This window comes from Cydia splendana, chromosome 9 (assembly GCF_910591565.1).
Source record: "Cydia splendana chromosome 9, ilCydSple1.2, whole genome shotgun sequence".
NCBI lineage: Eukaryota > Metazoa > Arthropoda > Insecta > Lepidoptera > Tortricidae > Cydia > Cydia splendana.
This window is the reverse complement of record NC_085968.1, coordinates 22412649-22434908: the sequence shown is the minus strand read 5'-3', so window position 1 is coordinate 22434908 and position 22260 is coordinate 22412649. Positions and strand designations below refer to the sequence as shown.

The 22260-nt window shown below is 43.2% G+C and overlaps 1 protein-coding gene and 1 long non-coding RNA gene across 2 annotated transcripts in view; both read left to right on the top strand.

Moving 5' to 3' along the window:
* Positions 1 to 22260, top strand: part of LOC134793857 (uncharacterized) — a 226440-nt gene that overhangs the window by 132944 nt on the left and 71236 nt on the right. The gene's annotated exons all lie outside the window — the stretch shown is intronic.
* On the top strand, positions 201 to 21508 carry LOC134793810 (importin-13). Its single transcript, XM_063765492.1, has 17 exons — positions 201 to 764; positions 1076 to 1243; positions 2060 to 2176; positions 2838 to 2950; positions 3091 to 3255; positions 3435 to 3618; positions 4988 to 5197; positions 7966 to 8142; positions 12969 to 13200; positions 13319 to 13509; positions 15996 to 16139; positions 16550 to 16696; positions 16927 to 17064; positions 19678 to 19885; positions 19988 to 20125; positions 20338 to 20518; positions 21110 to 21508. Exons 1-17 carry the CDS (start codon positions 612 to 614, stop codon positions 21228 to 21230), a joined length of 2787 nt encoding a protein of 928 aa, XP_063621562.1. The 5' UTR covers positions 201 to 611; the 3' UTR covers positions 21231 to 21508.

The following is a 22260-nucleotide window of genomic DNA, read 5'->3' as shown; positions in this document are numbered from 1 at the left end:
ACCGCTCAAGATTAATGAGATGAGATGAATGATTGAATGGAAGATAAAAGAATTACGAATGAAATGAACGGCAGAATGAATGATAATTTGATTATTAGTGTTGCCACGTTATGATTGATGGGTCCATAACAAGTATAACAACGGGCATGCAAAGCATGAAAGCACGATTATAAACTGAACTAGAATAGACTGGGAACCATGATAAATGTCAAGTGTCAACACTTTACTACTTTCTCTCTTACTCTTTTGAATTATTCTATTTCGATGGTATTGCTATCGCATTCTTTCGCTATTCCCTTTCCGTCCGTCCGACCGTCAAGTCAATCTGTCACGGCTGTCACGGTCAAAAATTCTCGCACTGGTTTTGCTTGGATTGGACAATTTTTCTGAAATCTGAGCTACGAATTTAGCAGACCAGCTGAAGGGAAACCTGGGAAACAGTTGTTCATTTATCACCGTTCTTGAAATATTATACTTATAATGTTTAAGTTGTTATTATAGTTTGCATATGTGCATCCCAACAACACTCGTGCATTAGCTATTGTTACAAAACACCTAAGTTATAATGGTGTAAGTAAATAGAGGTTGTAAATACATAAATAGATTGCGAGATGGAGTACTCGCCAGAGAACTTGGAGTACGCGGTGTCGGTGTTTTACAATGGCGAGCAGGCCGACCGGGCGAAGGCTCACGCCTGGCTGACCGACGCTCAGCGCGTACCTGAAGCCTGGAAATTTGTCTGGGAACTGCTACAACCCAACAAGGTAACTTTGATTTCTTTAATTTTCATTTTTACTAAATATTGTCTAAGTACCAGTAGTAAATTATTTTCGGCATTTGCACAGGCTATTTTAAACCAAACCTTAATTAGAAATGGTGTCCAATGCCATCCCTATAATTTAAAGTGTATTTATAGTTACTGATTTACACTTAATTTTTTTCACTCGGCCTATTGTCAAGTTTGTATTTACAAATGGTTTCATTTATTTTGTTTGTCTATATTTAGTTGATATATTTGTTTGTTTAATTGATTTCATTAATTACAGTAGTGTTTTGATTTAAGTATAACTTTCAGGGCACGGAGATTCAGTTCTATGCGGCCACTACATTGCACACAAAGATACTCCGCTGTTGGAATGAGGTGCCTCCGGAAAGCCATGACGAACTGAAAGAGAAGCTTCTGCAAGCTGTCTATACATATAGCAAAGGCCCAAAAATAGTTACCAACAGATTATGTATAAGTGTAAGTTATTAGTTTTCTTTTTACTTTTGCTTGCTTTATTATGATTTGATAAGTGGAACATTTAGTAACATATTTTTTTGTATTTAATTTTTATAATTGGTTAATAAAAACTTTTTTTATCTTCACCTGCCTGAAATCAAATTTTAGCAAATTATATTTGACATTTGACCTACCTCTTGGTTTCTTTCAACCTCCTGAGTCCCCCTTGTCATTATTGCAGTTTTGAATTTGGAACCTTCTTACTTTCCACTTTAATTCAAAATTCCATTTGGATTTAATCCTTTATAAAGGCCTCAGGGACTCAGGAGGAGCATAGTTTGGGATACCATCACAATTTTGCTGACAGAAGCTATGGTACCATTGGTGGTACCAGGCTTTTTATTCCGCTCCATTGTTTATGTTGTTGTTGTTGTTGTGTTGATGTTGTTTAACCTCTTTTCTCAAATGTTTGTATTGTTTTCTGTAATGAGGTGTGCAATAAAGAGTATTTGTATTGTATATATCCTTTTACGCTATTGTGTAATAATTTTTGAGCTGAAATGAGGAAAAGTGAAGGTGCCTGTAGAAACAGCAACACTCCTAACTGTACATCGGTGGACCTTATTACAAGAGGCATAAGGTCCACCGATGTACAGTTAACAGTGTGGGCGATGGTACTGTAGAAATTCTATTATAAAACAATGCATTGAAAAATGTTTATTCATCAACTTAGGCATCAGCTGAAAGAAATATATGTAATATAAAAGATTAAAGGAAATGAAGTGTTACTTTATTTTCTTTTTAGAACTTATTCAACTTATGTAATATTTGTTACAGCTTGCAGCATTTATACTACAACAGGGCACAAGTGACTTGGCAGCCATATTGCGACCCCTGTCAGCCGCTGAAAACACATCATTACTATTAGAAGTGCTCACTGTTATACCGGAAGAGGTAGCTATCAAAATATTAAAGTAGTTGTTAGTGTGCTATGCCAAAATACTATGTATGTGTATGATACTATTATTAATAGAAAAAGAAACATACAGGAAATTTTTTTTTTTTTTTTTTTTTTGTTTTATTGAGAAACAAACAGTCTTAGAATAAACATATGAGCAACTTAGCTAGTAGCTACAAATTAATTTCGGTATAGACCTATAGTTCCCTAATTTACAAAGGTAATTTACAAATGTATAAAATTAGTGTAAACTTATAGTACCCAATTACATAAAAATAGAATAGATGTAAAAGAGAAAAGACTCAAATTACAAGTATGCGGTTGCTTGCAACATTTCACACTTTCTTTACTTCAACAAAGAATATACAGTTTTCTTAAACAGACCTAATGAACTGCCAAACAAGTCTGCGTCCATACATTTTTCATTGTACTGCTTACATGCGCGCCCAATATATGAATGCTGTGCGTGTTTCGTTCTGCTGTTAGGAATGCTAAATAATGCCTTATATTATATCCTGATAACAACTTTAAATACCTAAAACTTGACATACACATTGCCTAGCTTGAAAAAACTGCAAACAGCTTATTCTTATAATATAGCTTTGCTCTGATCCAATATTGACCAAGATTACAGTATGTAAAATAGATATTTTTTAGTATAACAGCATGACAATGGGCACGGTGCTCCGGGCCAAGAATAGAAACGCACTGACACAGGCGTGTCCTGCGGTGCTAGACGACTTGCTGCGGTACCTGCAATCTGTATACAAGTGAGTGTTCAAGTACAATTTTATTAGTGTCCGACCAAAGATTGTATTTTGGCATAAAAATAATGTTTTTTTATTTATTTATTTTATAAACCTTCGATGGTACTGGGGGTTGAAGTGTTAAAAGAGTTTTTATCTTGCAGCGAATACTCCAGCCCACCGCCAGACTCCGAAGTGCAACTGTGGTTGTCAGCGGCCACCTGCGCCGCCAGCTGGCTCGCCTTAAACGAAGATGGTGATAACGGGCCGCTGCCCGACCGCCTGCCGCTGTGCGGCGCGCTGCTCGCCGCCGTGCGGCTGCTGTACACGTGAGTGTGGTCACTGGTGGTTGCTGGCCGACCTTTTAGCATGGCCAAAACGGGCAACTGCCGCCCCCTCCTTGAGATTAAATATTACATACATTGTACGCCTCTCCTTACATTAAAAAAAAATCGCCTGTTTGTACTCCCTAAATTTGCTTGCCAGACAATTTTTTTTATGTCAACAGATGGAATGAAGCCGTCAGCGACGTGGCTCTCGACGTATGCGAGGCGTGCCTCGGCGCGGTCCGAGCCGCCGCCGGACAAGACTCCACGCGGCAACCCGCGGCGGCGTTACAACTCATCGAGCAACTAGTCGCTACAGCGGCCCCTGTGTTCCAGCGCGACAACCGGCCCGACTCCATCAACGAGGTATTATACATACATACAGGAATGAGAATCACCGTCTCTGTGAAAATGATTACGCTCTCCAATTGGTGTCTTGCCTTTTAAATTTTACGTGTAATTGTGAAATTTGTAAACATAACAGGTCGAATGACTCCTTTTTATATGTGTCTAAAATTTGTCTCAAGTCCATTAGCTGAGAGGTCTCAGTAGAGCTGATCTGATATCTCTATGTCGGATAGAGGCCTAAATGGCGGTGGGCGCATGGGCGTAGTACCTCGATGTATTTACTTCACAGCTAAATTAGTATGCTACCACTGCTACCAGTGCATGAAATAAACATTCGGACTCGTTAACCATACTAGCGCCTACTATATTTCAGTACTAAATGATAAAGAGAACTAATCACTATTTGGATGTAAAAGTAAAAGGATCATAAAAAGATCACATGAAACGTACAAATCTTTATTCAAGTCAAGCTAGGCCGGCTCCAACCCTACATCTCTGACCTGAGAAGATTTAGCCCAATATGGGACCGACAACAAACTCAGCGGGACACATCTTTTCAAAACAACACATCCTTTCTTTATTTCACAAAAGTAAGCTTCTAATGAAACATAAGAAATCAAAATAACACTAGAAATAAAACACTTAGCTAAATGGTGAAAGAACGTTGGATTCTATTAGCTTTCAGAATAATCCTTCAGGTATAAGCCTTCAGGAACGTGGCGAATTAGGCACGAAGTATGGCTAACGTCCGATCTCTAGCGCGGTCCGATCAAGAAGAACCACCAGCGGCGGAGCCTCTCTGCTCCCGCCTCAAAGTCAAGTTGGCTTGACCAGTCTACCAACATAACGACAAAAATGCCACCTCGTACCGAACTTCACCCAAGTTAAACCACTTGACGTTCCAAAGCCTTTTACCTGTCATCTTAGTTCAACAATACGCCAATAGAGGGCGTTACGAGTACTCTCTACGCAACTTTATGATTTTCGTTACAACCAAGTAATCCGTAGCCAAATATTGCTAATCGATTTGATGCAGGCGTCTAAAACTATGAACTATAACGCTGCAATACGGCCTTCTGGAGTTACGCTCCGACATCTATATTATTAGATTTGCTCCACTCAAAATCTCCTAGAACTTGTTGGTTTTCGTGTTTTTGGAATGCATTCAAAAGAAAAATAAAAGATAGACGCGTCACGGCTATGGACTCGTGCGGTACCATTTGCTTCGCCAGGAAATTTTGTGTAGTAAGTTCTGTCGTTAAAAAAACTCGCCCAAAGCTTGGTTAATACAGGATGTCTCGTTCAGTACGGATAGAAGCAAGGCAATGGCAAGACAAATAAAAGCGACATCGTTCACATGTTCAATAACTGTGAGCCACTGTTCCAGGAGTTACTCTCGGCATTGATCACATGCCTCGTGGGCGTGGGCGAGACGCACTCGGGCGCGGTGGTGCGCGGCGCGGAGGCGGCGGGGGCGGGGGAGGCGCCGGCGCGGGCGCTGCTGGAGCTGCTGCTGTGTGCGCAGGCCGCTCCCGGCCACTACCCGCGCCACGAGGCGCGCTCCAACCTAGTGTTCGGCTTCTGGTACACGCTGCAGGTACACTACAGGTGTCTAATGGTACAAATCAAAACAATGACAACTTGCTTAATCGAACGAGCGAGCGAAGCGAAATCAAGTTCTTACATTCGACTTTGAACACACGGCTGGCTAGGGGCACGGCCCGGCATTTCGATGTTTTTAAGCTGAACTATCAGAGGATAGTTTGATACTCAATAACTAAAGTAAATTTGTTCTAATTTAAATGAGATTGGGTGAACGTATAGTTGAGGGCATTATATTTTAGTCATTAAATTTTGAGCAGGCTCGAACACGAGGTTATTGAGCTAGAAGAGCTTAAAATGCTAAAAAGCCATTTGTGAGGGGTCTTGCTATTCTGGTCATTTTAATTGCAAGAAAGTATGGTCGAGTTTGGTATCAAATGAAACTAATGAAAGTGCTCGGTTTGTTAGACATTTATAATATTGTTTTTTTAATTTAAGATTTTTTTCAAAAATGATGACAATTTTGGAATTCAAGATGGCGGCCATGCAATATGTCATAAAAGTCGTCATGGATGTCGTTTTATAGGTTTTAGGGGGCGTAGATTTCGAAAATGATGACCATTTTGGATTCCAAAATGGCGGCCATGCAGTATGTCATAAAAGTCGTCATGGATGTCGTTTTATAGGTTTTAGGGGGCGCAGATTTCGAAAATGATGACCATTTTGGATTCCAAAATGGCGGCCATGCACTATGTCATAAAAGTCGTCATGGATGTCGTTTTATAGGTTTTAGGGGGCGCAGATTTCGAAAATGATGATAATTTTGGAATCCAAGATGGCGGCCATGCACTATGTCCTAAAAGTCGTCATGGATGTCGTTTTATAGGTTTTAGGGGGCCCCGATTTCGAAAATGATGACCATTTTGGAATCCAAAATGGCGGCCATGCACCATGCACTATGTCATAAAAGTCGTCATGGATGTCGTTTTATAGGTTTTGGGGGGCCTCGATTTCGAAAATGATGACCGTTTTGGAATCCAAAATGGCGGCCCTCCCGATTTCGAAAGTGATGACCATTTTGGAATCCAAAATGGCGGCCATGGACAATGTCATAAAAGTCGTCATGGATGTCGTTTTATAGGTTTTGGGGGCCGCAGATTTCGAAAATGATGACCATTTTGGATTCTGAAATGGCGGCCATGCACTATGTAATAAAAGTCGTCATGGGTGTCGTTTTATAGGTTTTAGGGGGCGCAGATTTCGAAAATGATTATAATTTTGGAATCCAAGATGGCGGCCATGCACTATGTCCTAAAAGTCGTCATGGATGTCGTTTTATAACAAAACAAACAAACAAACAAACAAAATTTACTTTATTCATGTAGGCCTAGCAACAAGCTCTTATGAATCGTAATTAATCTTAATCTAATTATCAGAGCAATTTATTGATGTTAATATTATTCCATAATAAAATTGGATTATTATAAATATCAAATTTAACACTAAAAATTTCACAAAAGGATCGTCAAACATTAAAAAGATTGTATAAAAAAATACTAGTCTAGAATTTCTAGAATAAAATCTAAATGTCAAAAAAAAAAGCATAAGTGACAAAAGAAGTAGATAGTATTACATCGGAATATCCATTTCCTCATCAATAATCAAATATACCTAATAAATAAATCATCATTTCGAATAACAATTAATCCCACGTTGTAATATCATTCATGTAGTCTTGTGTGGTATAATAAGCTTTAGAAATAAGTTTACGCTTTACATAATTCTTAAATTTATTAATAGATAGAAATATAGGTTTTAGGGGGCCCCGATTTCGAAAATGATGACCATTTTGGAATCCAAAATGGCGGCCATGCACTATGTCATAAAAGTCGTCATGGATGTCGTTTTATAGGTTTTGGGGGCCTCGATTTCGAAAATGATGACCGTTTTGGAATCCAAAATGGCGGCCCTCCCGATTTCGAAAGTGATGACCATTTTGGAATCCAAAATGGCGGCCATGGACAATGTCATAAAAGTCGTCATGGATGTCGTTTTATAGGTTTTGGGGGCCGCAGATTTCGAAAATGATGACCATTTTGGATTCTGAAATGGCGGCCATGCACTATGTAATAAAAGTCGTCATGGGTGTCGTTTTATAGGTTTTAGGGGGCCCCGACTTCGAAAATGATGACCATTTTGGAATCCAAAATGGCGGCCATGCACTATGTCATAAAAGTCGTCATGGATGTCGTTTTATAGGTTTTAGGGGGCGCAGATTTCGAAAATGATGACCATTTTGGATAAAAGTCGTCATGGATGTCGTTTTATTGGTCATGGTCATCATTTTCGAAATCTGCACACCTGTTTCAAATAAGGTATCGGTAGATGCATCCTAGTAAGTCAACAACATCTATATCTACTATCGAAATGTACTTTTGATAGTAGTAGTACGAAATGTAATCTGAAAGGAATCAAGTAATATATTCCTGTAATGAGGAATCGACATTAATTCCAATTACTAGTAATTGTAATATTCGAAAAATTTATTCCTGATTCCTCAAATGGAATTGTACTTAGTAATTCGGTATTGTTAGATTACAAAGTAATCTGGGAATCGGTAATCAGATTACAAAGTAATTTCAAGTAATCGTGGAATCAGGAATCAATTACGAAATGCCCATCTCAGACTAAGTAGCACTGCATTCAATTGATCTTTTTGGCGAACCGCGAGTTCACAGTTCGGGGCGAACTACTGCTATACAAATCAATTTCCGATTTCGAACAATTTTATGACGGTTTTGAATAATGTTATGTTTTCCCCAGGACGAGATCCTCAACGTGATGGAGACGACGAGCAGAATAACGCCGGTATGGCGCGACGTGTTCTCGCGCCTCCTGACCATTCTCGTGGCCAAGTCTGAAGCGCCCCCGGACTCGGCGCTGTCGCGGGACGACCAGGAGCTCCTGCGGTGCTATAGGCAGGACATAGCCGATACCGTTGTAAGTGATGCCAAGTTTGATTAGCAAGTCCGAATCTAGCGTAAATAAGTTTTTGGCAAAAATTTCATTTTTGGTACAAGCTTTTACCGCTGACTGTACTTTTCTTACGACAGACAACTAATACTCATCGAGACAATTCTAAAAAACCCTAACACAATTAGGTTGCGTTGTTTCATCACAGAGTTCCTATGGCCTCCTGTCTCCATCATCAGATCAGTTCGACAGTACCATATTATTGTATTGTCATCAGAACTACATACAGCTGCCAATTTTCATGACTACGATCCTTGGAAGATACACATTCCATATCAGCTTTTGTAGTTCTAATTTCGCCAAAAATACTTTCTTTAGACGAGCCTGTCAAAATTATAATGTTAACTTCATAAATCTAGATATCTTCTCATTGTCTTTCGGTAAATATAGTAGTGGTCTGCGGAGCCAAATATTTCCATAACAGTTTAATGTTATTACATACTTAGTTTAAAAAAAAAAAGTCATAGTTTTACAGTCTTATGAAATGTATCCCAAGTAGCATTGCAAGCTGTATATAAGCTGTATTAAAGTTTATTTGTATACTATAAGCTGTACAGTTAGGCTGTACAAAGGCTGTATAAGCGCTTATACAGCCCTTATAAGTAAAAAAAGGGCCCAAATTATACAGCCTTTGGCGTTATTAGAGCTGTAGAGTAGCTGTATAAGCAATACATAAGCTGCATAATAGGTGCATTACAGCTATATTTCGGTGTAACAGGAAACCTTAACACTACAGATAATCTCTTATAAGTACGATATAAGAATATAAGTTTTAAATGAGTTATAAGAAAGAATTACAAGAGAATAATAATCATTTAAGAAACTAAAATGTCTTAATCTTGTTCATTCATAATATAGTAATGGCGACAATAAAGTGTTAAGTATAGTGGATGGTAAAAGTAAAAGTAAATATTATAGAGGACTTGAATGGAATATTACATTATTGGTAAGTGCGGATTATTATTTATTGTGAACCTGTGTATCTTTTCTGGCAAAATATTTACGAGCCTGCAAAATAACAAAGAGAAACCATAAGGAAAATATCAAAAATCGGTAAAGTTACTGTTTGTTTTTAAGGTTAGAGTATCAAAAATATTTATAAATATTAATTCTAAGGCTAAACAATTTATTTTAGCTGGTAATCATAACACGGCGTTAGTCTGCTAAATATTTGCAAGTATTTCTTTAATTATATTTACAAATACGTTTTTTTTTAATTGTAAAATGGCGACAATTTTTAAACAGCCTACAGGATAGTTGGAGAGCATTATAATCTTAGTAGCTGTGCTGTGTAATAAATGGAGTGTCTTTTACAGCTTTTGTAATTAAAACAGCTTTATAATAGAATATTTGTATTCGTTTGGCTGTATTTCGGTTCTCCGTACATAAGTTATAATTCTCTTTAGAAATCCGTATAACAAATAAAAAACCTGTACTGTAACTGTCATATATTCCTTTAGTTTTATAATACACTTATTTTCAGAAATCATTACTCTACTATACTTATACGAGTGTAAAATTACGCCAAAAGATTGTTATAAGCGACTCTATCAGTAATACAGAAAAAAGCTGTACTATAGCTGCCATTTATTCATTTGGTTTTATAATACCCTTACAGACAGAAGTTATACAACTACTATTCTTATAGGAGAGTAAGATTACGCCATAAGAAATAGCTTTAAAACGGGGTTGACAGATACATTTGTACAGCTACAAGTGCCAAGTGATACTACAATACAGCCTGTATACAGCTTTTACGATAAAATTAGCTTGTAGTGTTTCACAACACTTAATGTTTTAAAACGGAGTTGACAGATACTTTTGTACAGCTAAAAGTGCCAAGTGTTACTACAATACAGCCTGTATACAGCTTTTACGATAGAATTAGCTTGTAGTCTCTCAAAACACTTTTAGTTTTATAGTAGATTTTTTATATTCTGATAAAGCACCCCATGCTTCCGCAGAAACCTTTATAATGATTTTATACAGCTTGAGCTGTATAATGTCTGTAAAGTACCTTTTATACAGCTTAAATCTTTTCTGACACTCTTATACGTCCCTTAAATCACTCTAAGTTCTTGTAATATGGCGATTGTCCACTTTTAGTGTTTAGCAGTAACACTTTGGTTTACTGCGACATAAACGCGTATTGCTTGTGTCAGCGCAACCTAACGTGTATATATAGGCAGGCATTTAGAGAATATACGTTCTTATACTATCACACATAAGGTGTTTCAATACATACTCCCTGCTACTGCTCGAAACAACATAACTACTACTATCCTGTTATTTGATGGCGACCCAGACCAGCGAACCAACGAACTAATACTCAAGAAAGAAGAAAAAATCTACCAAGACTACAACCCAGATAACCAATCACACTTTCAACGCAAGAATCCACGCAGTCAGAACCAACCACCATTAAGAACCGAGAAAAAAGAAGAACCACCCAACATCAAAAAACGGAAATCAAGTTAAGAAGAGAAATCAAGAAGAGCGAAGATCGAAGAGCATTGTCCAGGGTTTCCCGGCTCGCAAATCAAGAGGTGTCCAGGGTTATACCGGCCCACCATAATCATCGGAAGCAGAGCCAGCCAGCCATATGAAGCGTCAAGCGAGTGCCACGTGGAGGTGCCAGCTCGCCAGGCCGCGCCAACAGCTGCCAAGAATGCCGGTCGCGAACTCGCACCGGACCGGACGAAGACGAAGCCGAGGACGGCCAGCCACGCAGCAATAGGATGTAAATCCTACGTGTAATTTAGTATTTTATTTAATTTTCTCTAAAAGCCAGCATTTTTTTTTGAATTCAGTAGCAGTCATATTTAAATCATTCATAATTATTAAAGGTTGTCGCTAAACTCAATTTCGTTTCGAGCATAAATTATTTTCATAAGAAGTCATAATATAATATAAAAATTTAAAGTGTCGAATAGTGTCCTCAATTATGTATGTTGCAATTTGCAGCGCGTGCCACACGTTGTGCGCACGTCGACAGAAAACTTAACTAGGCCGCGAGACTTTGCCGTGAGTTAGAATATTTTAATAAGCGATGAATGAAATTTGATACATCGCATAACGATTAAGTAATAAACAACTAAATTCAATAAAATTATTTAACTGTTTTTGAGTAATGATTAATACTTTAGCTACGTGTCGGACTGATCACCTGATATACAGCGAAAGTTTGATTTATTACATAATTTTTTTTTGAATTTTGGAAGTTAAATAAAAGTGTTTATTTTATAAAAAACCTTACAGTACGGTACATGTTTGAGAAGTTTTAAGGAGTTTAATAGGCACATTCGTACAATGTGACCTTATAGCTAGAGCACTAGTCCTTCGTACTTGATCATAGTGTGATATACAGTATCCTCCGTGAAAGTTGTAGGAGACTTTTAAGTCTTAATGTATTTGTGTCTCTAGGTACAGGCAGAGCCGTACAGCCTGGCCTGATATGCCGCTATTATTGTGTTTTAGGGTGACCATGCCCTCGGGTAGCCAATCCCACGTGTAGTTATGAAGTTCGGGTACGCACGGGAGCGTAGCCCATGATGTATTGATTATAGGGTGACCATGCCCTGGGTAACCATTCCCATTAATTATGTTAGGAGCTTAGGACTCCGTCTTAATACGGCATTAGTTATTTTTATTACGAGATTTATAGGGTACCGTAACTATAAACAGCGAGAGTGAATATTTTAAAGTTGAATACCAAATGTTTTTAAATGTTTTAAAGTTGAATAGTAAATGTTTTAAAGATGAAGAGTAGGTAAATGTTTTTAAAGAACGAGATTTATATTTTATGAGAAAAGGAAGTAAATTAATATTTTAACGTTTGAGAGATGATAACATTTTAAGTGAAGATAATATTTTGTTATTAAAAGATAACGATATTTTTTTACAAGGACTACGACATTAATACGACACATAAAGTCAAGCTAAATAAAGATTGTTTGCATTATACCTATATAATTTATTAACATTTTTTTTTATTGATTTCAGAAAAAATTGTAAACAAGTAACATGCGTTTAAATTTTTTCTTCTGCCACCCCGGCGGTGAGAGGAACGTTCGGGGGAGGTGTAATATGGCGATTGTCCACTTTTAGTGTTTAGCAGTAACACTTTGGTTTACTGCGACATAAACGCGTATTGCTTGTGTCAGCGCAACCTAACGTGTATATATAGGCAGGCATTTAGAGAATATACGTTCTTATACTATCACACATAAGGTGTTTGACTTCTACTCCCATCACCCGCTCGAAACAACATAACAAGATCTCTCCTGTTATTTGATTCTCAATTGGCTGCTATATTGATGTTGCCGACACTTCCATGCTACTTGGGATGTACTTACGTCTGTAAGCATGATCGATACTTGGTACTTTATGAGTTGTGTATCCAATTGTTACTTCTGTGCATCTTCCTACTTATAGGCAGAACCGAACTAGCCCTGTTTCTACTTATTATCAATATCATTATTTTATATTTAATGGAACTATAGGTCTTTATTGTATATCTGCAAGCTTAAACATATTTGTATGCGACTGTTTGTTTCCTAAATAAATTAAAAAAAAAAAAAAAAAAAAAAGATGGTTTTTAAATTAGTTACCTTAGATTCCATTACATAGTTAGTTACATACAGGTCGATCTAATAAAAGCTTGTTAAAAATGCAATTCTAAATGTGTAATCGGACTCTACAATAATGAAACGAGTTTTTTTAATTAGTTACGCAAGAAGTAGCAGTGGACTCGAAAAAAAAGCAATCAAATGCATATAGATTCTTTCCCACAGATGTACTGCGTCGGAATCCTCGGCGACTGGTGCTGGACGACGGTGGAAGCGGCGTGGGACGCGGCCGACACGCCCCTCAGAAAAGAGGCCGCTCTCCACGTGTTCCTAGCTCTCGCCGACAGCGCCCCGCACCGGCGGGCGCCCGAACCCATACACAACATGTTGGGACACGCCGTGGAGGCCGCGAGGAGCGAGAGCGGGAGGATGCTGGACACCGCGCTGGACTGCCTGGGTGAGTGTGGAGCCCACACCCGATACGTTAGGGCAAAGATCCCATACCGTATTTGTACTAATATAATTATCAACTTTTCCAAAGACAATTAGAAATAAAGAATGTAAATCTCCTAAAGGCAGCTACGCGGGCTGGGTGGCGGCGCTGGAGACGCAGGGCGGCTTGGCGCTGGGTGCGGCGTGCGTGGCGGCGGCGGGCGCGGCGCTGCCCCGCGCAGGCGCGGCGGCGGCGCTGGCGCTGCGCAAGCTGTGCGCCGACTGCGCCGCGCCCGCCGCCGCGCTCGCCCCGGACATCGTGCGCGCGGCGCAGGTCACTATCTCATTGTACGGACGGTCCATACAGCGCGGCGCTGCCCCGCGCAGGCGCGGCGGCGGCGCTGGCGCTGCGCAAGCTGTGCGCCGACTGCGCCGCGCCCGCCGCCGCGCTCGCCCCGGACATCGTGCGCGCGGCGCAGGTCACTATCTCATTGTACGGACGGTCCATACAGCGCGGCGCTGCCCCGCGCAGGCGCGGCGGCGGCGCTGGCGCTGCGCAAGCTGTGCGCCGACTGCGCCGCGCCCGCCGCCGCGCTCGCCCCGGACATCGTGCGCGCGGCGCAGGTCACTATCTCATTGTACGGACGGTCCATACAGCGCGGCGCTGCCCCGCGCAGGCGCGGCGGCGGCGCTGGCGCTGCGCAAGCTGTGCGCCGACTGCGCCGCGCCCGCCGCCGCGCTCGCCCCGGACATCGTGCGCGCGGCGCAGGTCACTATCTCATTGTACGGACGGTCCATACAGCGCGGCGCTGCCCCGCGCAGGCGCGGCGGCGGCGCTGGCGCTGCGCAAGCTGTGCGCCGACTGCGCCGCGCCCGCCGCCGCGCTCGCCCCGGACATCGTGCGCGCGGCGCAGGTCACTATCTCATTGTACGGACGGTCCATACAGCGCGGCGCTGCCCCGCGCAGGCGCGGCGGCGGCGCTGGCGCTGCGCAAGCTGTGCGCCGACTGCGCCGCGCCCGCCGCCGCGCTCGCCCCGGACATCGTGCGCGCGGCGCAGGTCACTATCTCATTGTACGGACGGTCCATACAGCGCGGCGCTGCCCCGCGCAGGCGCGGCGGCGGCGCTGGCGCTGCGCAAGCTGTGCGCCGACTGCGCCGCGCCCGCCGCCGCGCTCGCCCCGGACATCGTGCGCGCGGCGCAGGTCACTATCTCATTGTACGGACGGTCCATACAGCGCGGCGCTGCCCCGCGCAGGCGCGGCGGCGGCGCTGGCGCTGCGCAAGCTGTGCGCCGACTGCGCCGCGCCCGCCGCCGCGCTCGCCCCGGACATCGTGCGCGCGGCGCAGGTCACTATCTCATTGTACGGACGGTCCATACAGCGCGGCGCTGCCCCGCGCAGGCGCGGCGGCGGCGCTGGCGCTGCGCAAGCTGTGCGCCGACTGCGCCGCGCCCGCCGCCGCGCTCGCCCCGGACATCGTGCGCGCGGCGCAGGTCACTATCTCATTGTACGGACGGTCCATACAGCGCGGCGCTGCCCCGCGCAGGCGCGGCGGCGGCGCTGGCGCTGCGCAAGCTGTGCGCCGACTGCGCCGCGCCCGCCGCCGCGCTCGCCCCGGACATCGTGCGCGCGGCGCAGGTCACTATCTCATTGTACGGACGGTCCATACAGCGCGGCGCTGCCCCGCGCAGGCGCGGCGGCGGCGCTGGCGCTGCGCAAGCTGTGCGCCGACTGCGCCGCGCCCGCCGCCGCGCTCGCCCCGGACATCGTGCGCGCGGCACAGGTCACTATCTCATTGTACGGACGGTCCATACAGCGCGGCGCTGCCCCGCGCAGGCGCGGCGGCGGCGCTGGCGCTGCGCAAGCTGTGCGCCGACTGCGCCGCGCCCGCCGCCGCGCTCGCCCCGGACATCGTGCGCGCGGCGCAGGTCACTATCTCATTGTACGGACGGTCCATACAGCGCGGCGCTGCCCCGCGCAGGCGCGGCGGCGGCGCTGGCGCTGCGCAAGCTGTGCGCCGACTGCGCCGCGCCCGCCGCCGCGCTCGCCCCGGACATCGTGCGCGCGGCGCAGGTCACTATCTCATTGTACGGACGGTCCATACAGCGCGGCGCTGCCCCGCGCAGGCGCGGCGGCGGCGCTGGCGCTGCGCAAGCTGTGCGCCGACTGCGCCGCGCCCGCCGCCGCGCTCGCCCCGGACATCGTGCGCGCGGCGCAGGTCACTATCTCATTGTACGGACGGTCCATACAGCGCGGCGCTGCCCCGCGCAGGCGCGGCGGCGGCGCTGGCGCTGCGCAAGCTGTGCGCCGACTGCGCCGCGCCCGCCGCCGCGCTCGCCCCGGACATCGTGCGCGCGGCGCAGGTCACTATCTCATTGTACGGACGGTCCATACAGCGCGGCGCTGCCCCGCGCAGGCGCGGCGGCGGCGCGGGCGCTGCGCAAGCTGTGCGCCGACTGCGCCGCGCCCGCCGCCGCGCTCGCCCCGGACATCGTGCGCGCGGCGCAGGTCACTATCTCATTGTACGGACGGTCCATACAGCGCGGCGCTGCCCCGCGCAGGCGCGGCGGCGGCGCTGGCGCTGCGCAAGCTGTGCGCCGACTGCGCAGCGCCAGCGCTTTAATCAGCATTCTGTTTTAATCAGCAGTCCTTGTGATTCTGAGTCCAAATAACCCCGAAGTTGTTCGTTTTTCGAAAACAAGTAAATGGTACACTTTTCTCTAAAAACCCCCTTACGTGTTGATTTTACTAATCGCCTACACTTGCTACATCGCAAAGTGTAAACGAGCCTATATTTTAAGTGTGTATTATGTTTTTAGAGCGAGCAAGCACGATCGGAAACGTGGGTGCGCCGACAGCTGCTGAGCGCGGCGGGCTCGGCGCTGGCCGCCGCCGACCCCGAAGTGGCGACGCCGCTGCTGCACGAGCTGGCGGCGTCGCTCGCCGCGGACCTGCGCCGGCAGGTACTCCTAAGGACGGCAGTAATTCCTTCCTAATTTCCACCTATCCGATTTCTTTTTCCAATGTGTATTTGCGTCTCACATTTTGCTTAGTGAGAGAATGAGACGCAATGCACATTAGACCAATAAATTGGACAATTGGACCAAACTAAATTAATATTCTGAATTTCGCCCGTGTGATAGACTACCCGTCCCTCTCTAATTACTACAATTAAAAAAAAAACGGGTAGTTTATCTCGCGGGCGAGATACTGTGGCGCCGCTCCTCTGATACCTAAGCCTAGTAAGACTAGTAAGTCTGTTATTAACGAGCACAAAATAAGCACTATACGTTTTTTTATGGACAAGACAGCCAAGCCACTTTGTCTAAAAACGTCATCACAATATTATTATTTAACAAACTCTTGCATTTAGGCCGAGGATCCAACGCGTGCTTCGGGCGCCGCAGAGTGTGCGGCGGCGCTGTTGGCAGCTTTGCCGGCACAGCCCGTACTATGTCTGTCGCTATGTCAAACCCTCCTGCCCAATCTGACAGCCTTCGCGTGTCCGCTACTTGTCGAGGTGAGAGGGCATTACCATTTTAACTTTTACTTTAAGGTGCGACTTAAGTTATGTTTTAGTCACGTTTAACTGTCATTTTTAAAAGCTCCTAACACTTAAAACAATTTAAAAAATCAAACGAAGGATCTATCTCTGGTTATTATACATCAAAGTGTATTAAAATGATTTCTATGATGTCAATATCCACGGAGAAGTGGTCATGCCTACCTTTTAATCTTTTTTTTTAACAGCCAATGTTCCACGTCCTAAAGCAAACGGTGTCGTCTCTAATGGACGACTGCCGGCCGCTAGTGGACGCTATAGGACAGCTCACTGCCGCCGGCTTCCGCGCTCGACCCACCGCCGCCGGGCTGGACGTCGTCAAACTGGTGAGACACAGTCATTGTCATACTGTACTGAGTACTGAAACAAACGGCGTCGTCTCTAATCAAAAGTACAATATAATACAAATACTCATTATTGCATACCGCAATAAAACTAGTGGCTCTGTGAGCTGTAGACCTCGCGAGCAGAGCTTTAAATAACATGGTGCTAAGAGCTTTAAATATAGTAAATTAAAAAAAAAAACAATACGAAATTTATGTGTAAAAAAAAATACAAAAAGTTATAATATCCCAGCATACAATTACTGGGAATCGAACCCGGACCCTCTGTGCAAACAGAAAAAGCTAACGTTTACAAACTGAGCCAAATAGTTCTTAGACGGGTTGACGAAATTTAGCTACTCCTTCTCAAATTAAAATTAGTTAAAATTAAATATCTCAATACCTCCGAAACCAGCGAAATAAATTTTCTGAATTTTAGGCCATTTAATCTATAAACATATCTCAAAAAGAAAACACTCGTATGGTACCAATACCACTATTTGTTTAGGCGCGAGCTATCACAACTCCGCCATTTAAAAAAAATTCAAAACACCGGACGGACAAAAAATTTTTATTTAGACATAGAATCCAGTCACAAAATTTCACGAGATTCGGTTAAGAATTGCGACTTGTAGAGGAGAACATCCGGACATACAAAAGCAAAATGCTCCAGTCGAAACGTAGACCTTCGCTACGCTCCGGTCAAACATCAAACATCAAACATCAAACATCAACATTTATTCAGCAAATAGGCCACAAGGGCACTTTTACACGTCATCATTGAATTTACATACAAGGAAAAATAATAACATCAACAATTTTATAAAATAAAACTAACAATTCAATCTAACGTATTACAATTACTAAGAGATGTATATGGTCTCTTAATGTCGAATTACATAAAAAATACATATACAAAACAAAAAAAAAATCTATAATATTTAGAGGTGTAAATGTCTCTAGGTGTCAGAACTATAAGATTATATAGTTTATCAAGTTATCCTTAGAGATGTATAGAGTCTCCAAGAGTCAATATCCTATATAATTAATACATTCATTAAGAGAAAAGAAACATACGAGAGCAGAATGAGGCGTCTCACTGTAATTAATTAATAAAAATAAAGTTACTAAGTATAATAGCTTGTGTTAGCTTAAACAGACCAGTCTCCACAAACAGTCAAAAAATTATACAGCAAGATAACAGCAACACAAGTAGAGGTAAACAACAGGCGGTTAGGTATTTAACTTGGGTGCAAGCTCATTCGAGTGCCAATCATTCGAGGGTGAAATAGCCACTTTCAACCCTCGGTTAACAATTTTATATTTAAGAATTATATTACCTAAATTATACATATAAATGTATGTGCATTGAGCTAATTCTTCGGTTTACAAATGTAGTGCACAATTATTTTCCATCGTATTTTCATGGAAACGTACAAACGGGTCTCCTATTTCAGTCAGTCTCGGTGAAAGTACTGTCTGTTACTGAGGTTCACTGAAGTAGCATGACAAATACGAACGTTTCCAAGAAAATACGATGGAAAAGAATTATGCACTACATCTTTAAGAGCCAACGGGAGTGGTCATTTCTCCATACAAACGTACTCCTCGTTTTCCTCCGTGGTTTTTGAAGCTAGAGCAATGATTTTTTCAACACACATTAATATTGTGAATATCTGTGTCGGACCGTTTTGCTTTTTTTGATATTTTTGTTTTTTAAGGCGCTAGAGCCCTTCAAAAATGGCCAAAATGGCCTAATTGACTATGCCGCAATGAGAGGCGTGGCATTCAAAACTGATATCAATTAGCCAAAAAAGCAAAACGGTCCGACACAGATAATTTCATAATCATTTAGATTTCCAAATTTGGTTACGATTGGTTAAGTTTTGGAGGAGGAAACAGAGGAGTACGCAACCTCGATTTTTGAGATTTTTACGCAGGATTTTTCGCCTTGTCCTTATCGCACTACTTTTAGGTGCCGCTTCCGTTAGCGAGACGGGTATATTTACCTAAAATATTTAAAACTCAGCTCCTGTTTCGTCTTAAGGGCATTTATTTGTGTGATGACACAGATATTTGTTCCTGAGTCATGGTTGTGTTCTATGTATTTAAGTATTTATATATTATATATATCGTTGTATGAGTACCCACAACACAAGCCTTCTTGAGCTTACCGTGGGATTTAGTCAATCTGTGTAAGAATGTTCTATAATATTTATTTATTTATTTATCTTTAACTCGCGTATTTTTAGTCACTTTCGGAGAGCCTAGGTCTCCATTTACAAGCACTATACTCCAAAACGTAATTCAAGACCAAAAAAAGTAAGAAAATGTTGCCACTTTTTACTAGCGCGTCTTGTATTTAAGTAAAATTAAGTAAATAAAAGTACTTTTTTAAATAGTGGGAGTAAAATTACTAATAAATAAACTATCATAGCGTGATTATTTATCAAAAGGAATTTACTATTTACGAACAAATTATTGCAGTGGCAACGTTTTCTTACTTTTTTTGGTCTTGAATTAAGTTTTGGAGTATAACTGTGATTAAAAATACGTTCCTTAAACCGTAAAAATGTTAGTATGATTCACGACAGTTTAAATTCAATTTGTGTGCAGCTGGTGATAATATTCGGCAACGAGTACCCGTCCATGCCGGCGCTGTTCCACTCCAGCATCGCGCTGAGCGCCCGCAGCGTGGCGGCCGAGCCGGGCGGCGCGCCCGACCTGGCCGAGGCGCTGTTCGCCGTGCTGCGCCAGGTCACCAAGAAGAAGCCCGCTTATATCGACTGGATTGACGATCTGCTGTCGGAACTGGTCGAACTAGGTGCGTCTTATGTTATCTCTTTCGGTAGAAAACTATATTTTACTGTACTAGATATGTCTGTCGGTGGTCTGTACTATCGTTAATGTTACCAACTGTTCTCAGGCAGCGAATGCGTGCGCATGTGGGAGGCCGGGGCGGCGCGGTCGGCGTGCCTGTGGCTGGGCTCGCTGGCCGCCGTGCGCCCGCGGGCGCTGCAGCCGCACGCCCCGCTGCTCACGGCGGCCGCGCTACGGTGTATAGGTAATATATTCTGGACGGCCGATCATCAAATTCCTAGGCATCTCATCAAACTCAGGAAACGCCGCCGTTTCATGATTTAACCACAACCACCCGCCATATCGTTCAAACCTGCACGGCGGCAGTTATTTGGCCAATTTAAATAATTTGGTTATCCTATTTCATAAAAAAATGGCCACGTGAGAGTTCAGGTTGTAACTTGGTTGTGTCGACAGGCGGCGCCACGCCCCGCAACCAGATCGAGCCGCTCGCCGAGCTGCTGCTGGCGCTGAACCGCGCGGCGTTCGACGGCGGCGACCTGTCCGCGTGGCTGCGGCAGGCGCTCGCCGTCACCGACTTCCCCACGCGGCACGCCACCGAGCCCAGCAAGCGCAAGTTCATCGCGGCCGTCATCAAGTATGTACCTAAGGGCTCTTTAGAAGGCGCGCGAACTCGCATGCGATTTTAGTTACATTGCGGACCATTGAGGATACATCAACTCAGCCGACCAATCATATAACGCAATGTAATGCGAGTTGTCGCACCGTCTAAATGAGCCCTAATTGTAATCATAAGACCTTAAGCGAGTGTTAACAGGCTCAAAAATAATTGCACTACCGGCCGGAGGTAATTTTTTTTATCTTATTTCTTTTATAAGCCATACTGCTTATGATTAAGTCGGCTTAAAAATAATAACATTGTTACTTAAACTTTAGGTGTTACGCGGAAAAATCTTAACAGCACGAGCATTTCTCACGCACGGTAAAGCGTCATCTAGCGGTTGATTCGGTAATTAAAATGTAGCCTGTAAACAGAAACCACTCACGCCGAGGGTTCCATACAAACTTACCTATCAAAATAGTTTGATTCCCGATCTTCTAGTGAAAAGATTACCCTCTGACCATGCTAACATACAGGTAAGCATGCATACATACATACTTGGCACCTTGATTTACTTTCAATATAAGCGTCGAATTTTTTTACAGTAGTGCATAATTTCTTTCACAGGGAAAAAAGCAGCAAGCGTCGCCTTCTAGAGTCCGTGCAAGAGTTCAGTCTCGTGTGCCGCGGGCTGGTGGGCACGGAGTACGCGCGCCAGTCGCTCGCCGCCAAGCAGCTCGTGTCTTGAGCCTTGGCCGACCAACGGCAGTGTCCGCTCTAATGCTCCACGGTAACATTGTTGAGGACATTACATAGTACCTATCAGTGATGGCGCGTCATACATAATTGTTAAAAAAATTGCTCTGCTATTTATTTTAAATCTGTAAGATGAGGTGCTCGATTATCTCAAAGGCAAGCCAGTGATATTCGTATAGTACGGGGCTTCATCACTGGCCACTGGTACCAACAAAAAGTCTGCCCAAGAATCTTCCAAACACTGGAGTTGCACTTTTTCTCTCAATTTTTTGTGCTTCAAATTAGGGGGGGGGGGGGGTCTGGACATGATGAGGAGGATGATGGTAGTATGACGTAGGAGGAATTGGGGTCATTCGAAGCATGATTTTTGGGGTCAAAAATCGTCAAAAAACGATGACGTAATTTATGGACAGCCCCCTAGTGTCATTGTGTGTTTATAAATTATAAGCTTTCAGGAAGCTTTGGCTCAGGCTTTCTAACGGACTGTTACCTAATGCAGTATATATGTAAAGAAACATTTATTAAAATAATAAATGTACTTATTGGGAGAAAAAAATATTTTCTTTGAAGTTACTATTACTTTAGGCTATTTCTATTATGGATGGGTCTATAAAACCATATTCACGATATTGTAAAAATACTGAAACGTATTGTGTGTTACGTTGAATGATTAGTGCTTCCTTGAGTTTTTTTATTAAAAAAAATAGTTTTTAGTCAAAAAGACAATCGAGGCAATCATGTTATTATTTTACTAATAAATAAAAATAGTAGGTACTACTATGAATATTTATAGTATTTAATGAAGTAGAATAATACATTTTGATGATTGGAAATGTGATATAGTTGAGTTAGATAATATTACTTTGTATAGAGTATTTTTGTGATGACTTAATGATTATTATGATCATTAGTGATAATGATGATGTCTTATCGTAAAGCAAAAATGATACCGACGAGTAGGTAGTAATAACAGTTACAACTGAAATGTTACTGTAGTTTTCTCAAAATGAAGTTAAAATAAT

What these genes read in the sequence shown, in the direction of transcription:
- LOC134793810 (XM_063765492.1), top strand. Translation starts at nt 612, where the DNA reads ATGGAGTACTCGCCAGAGAACTTGGAGTACGCGGTGTCGGTGTTTTAC. An exon ending in GCCGTGCGGCTGCTGTACAC is followed by an intron (nt 3,256 to 3,434) that starts GTGAGTGTGGTC and finishes TTATGTCAACAG; the next exon opens with ATGGAATGAAGCCGTCAGCG. An exon ending in GGCTGGACGTCGTCAAACTG is followed by an intron (nt 17,065 to 19,677) that starts GTGAGACACAGT and finishes ATTTGTGTGCAG; the next exon opens with CTGGTGATAATATTCGGCAA.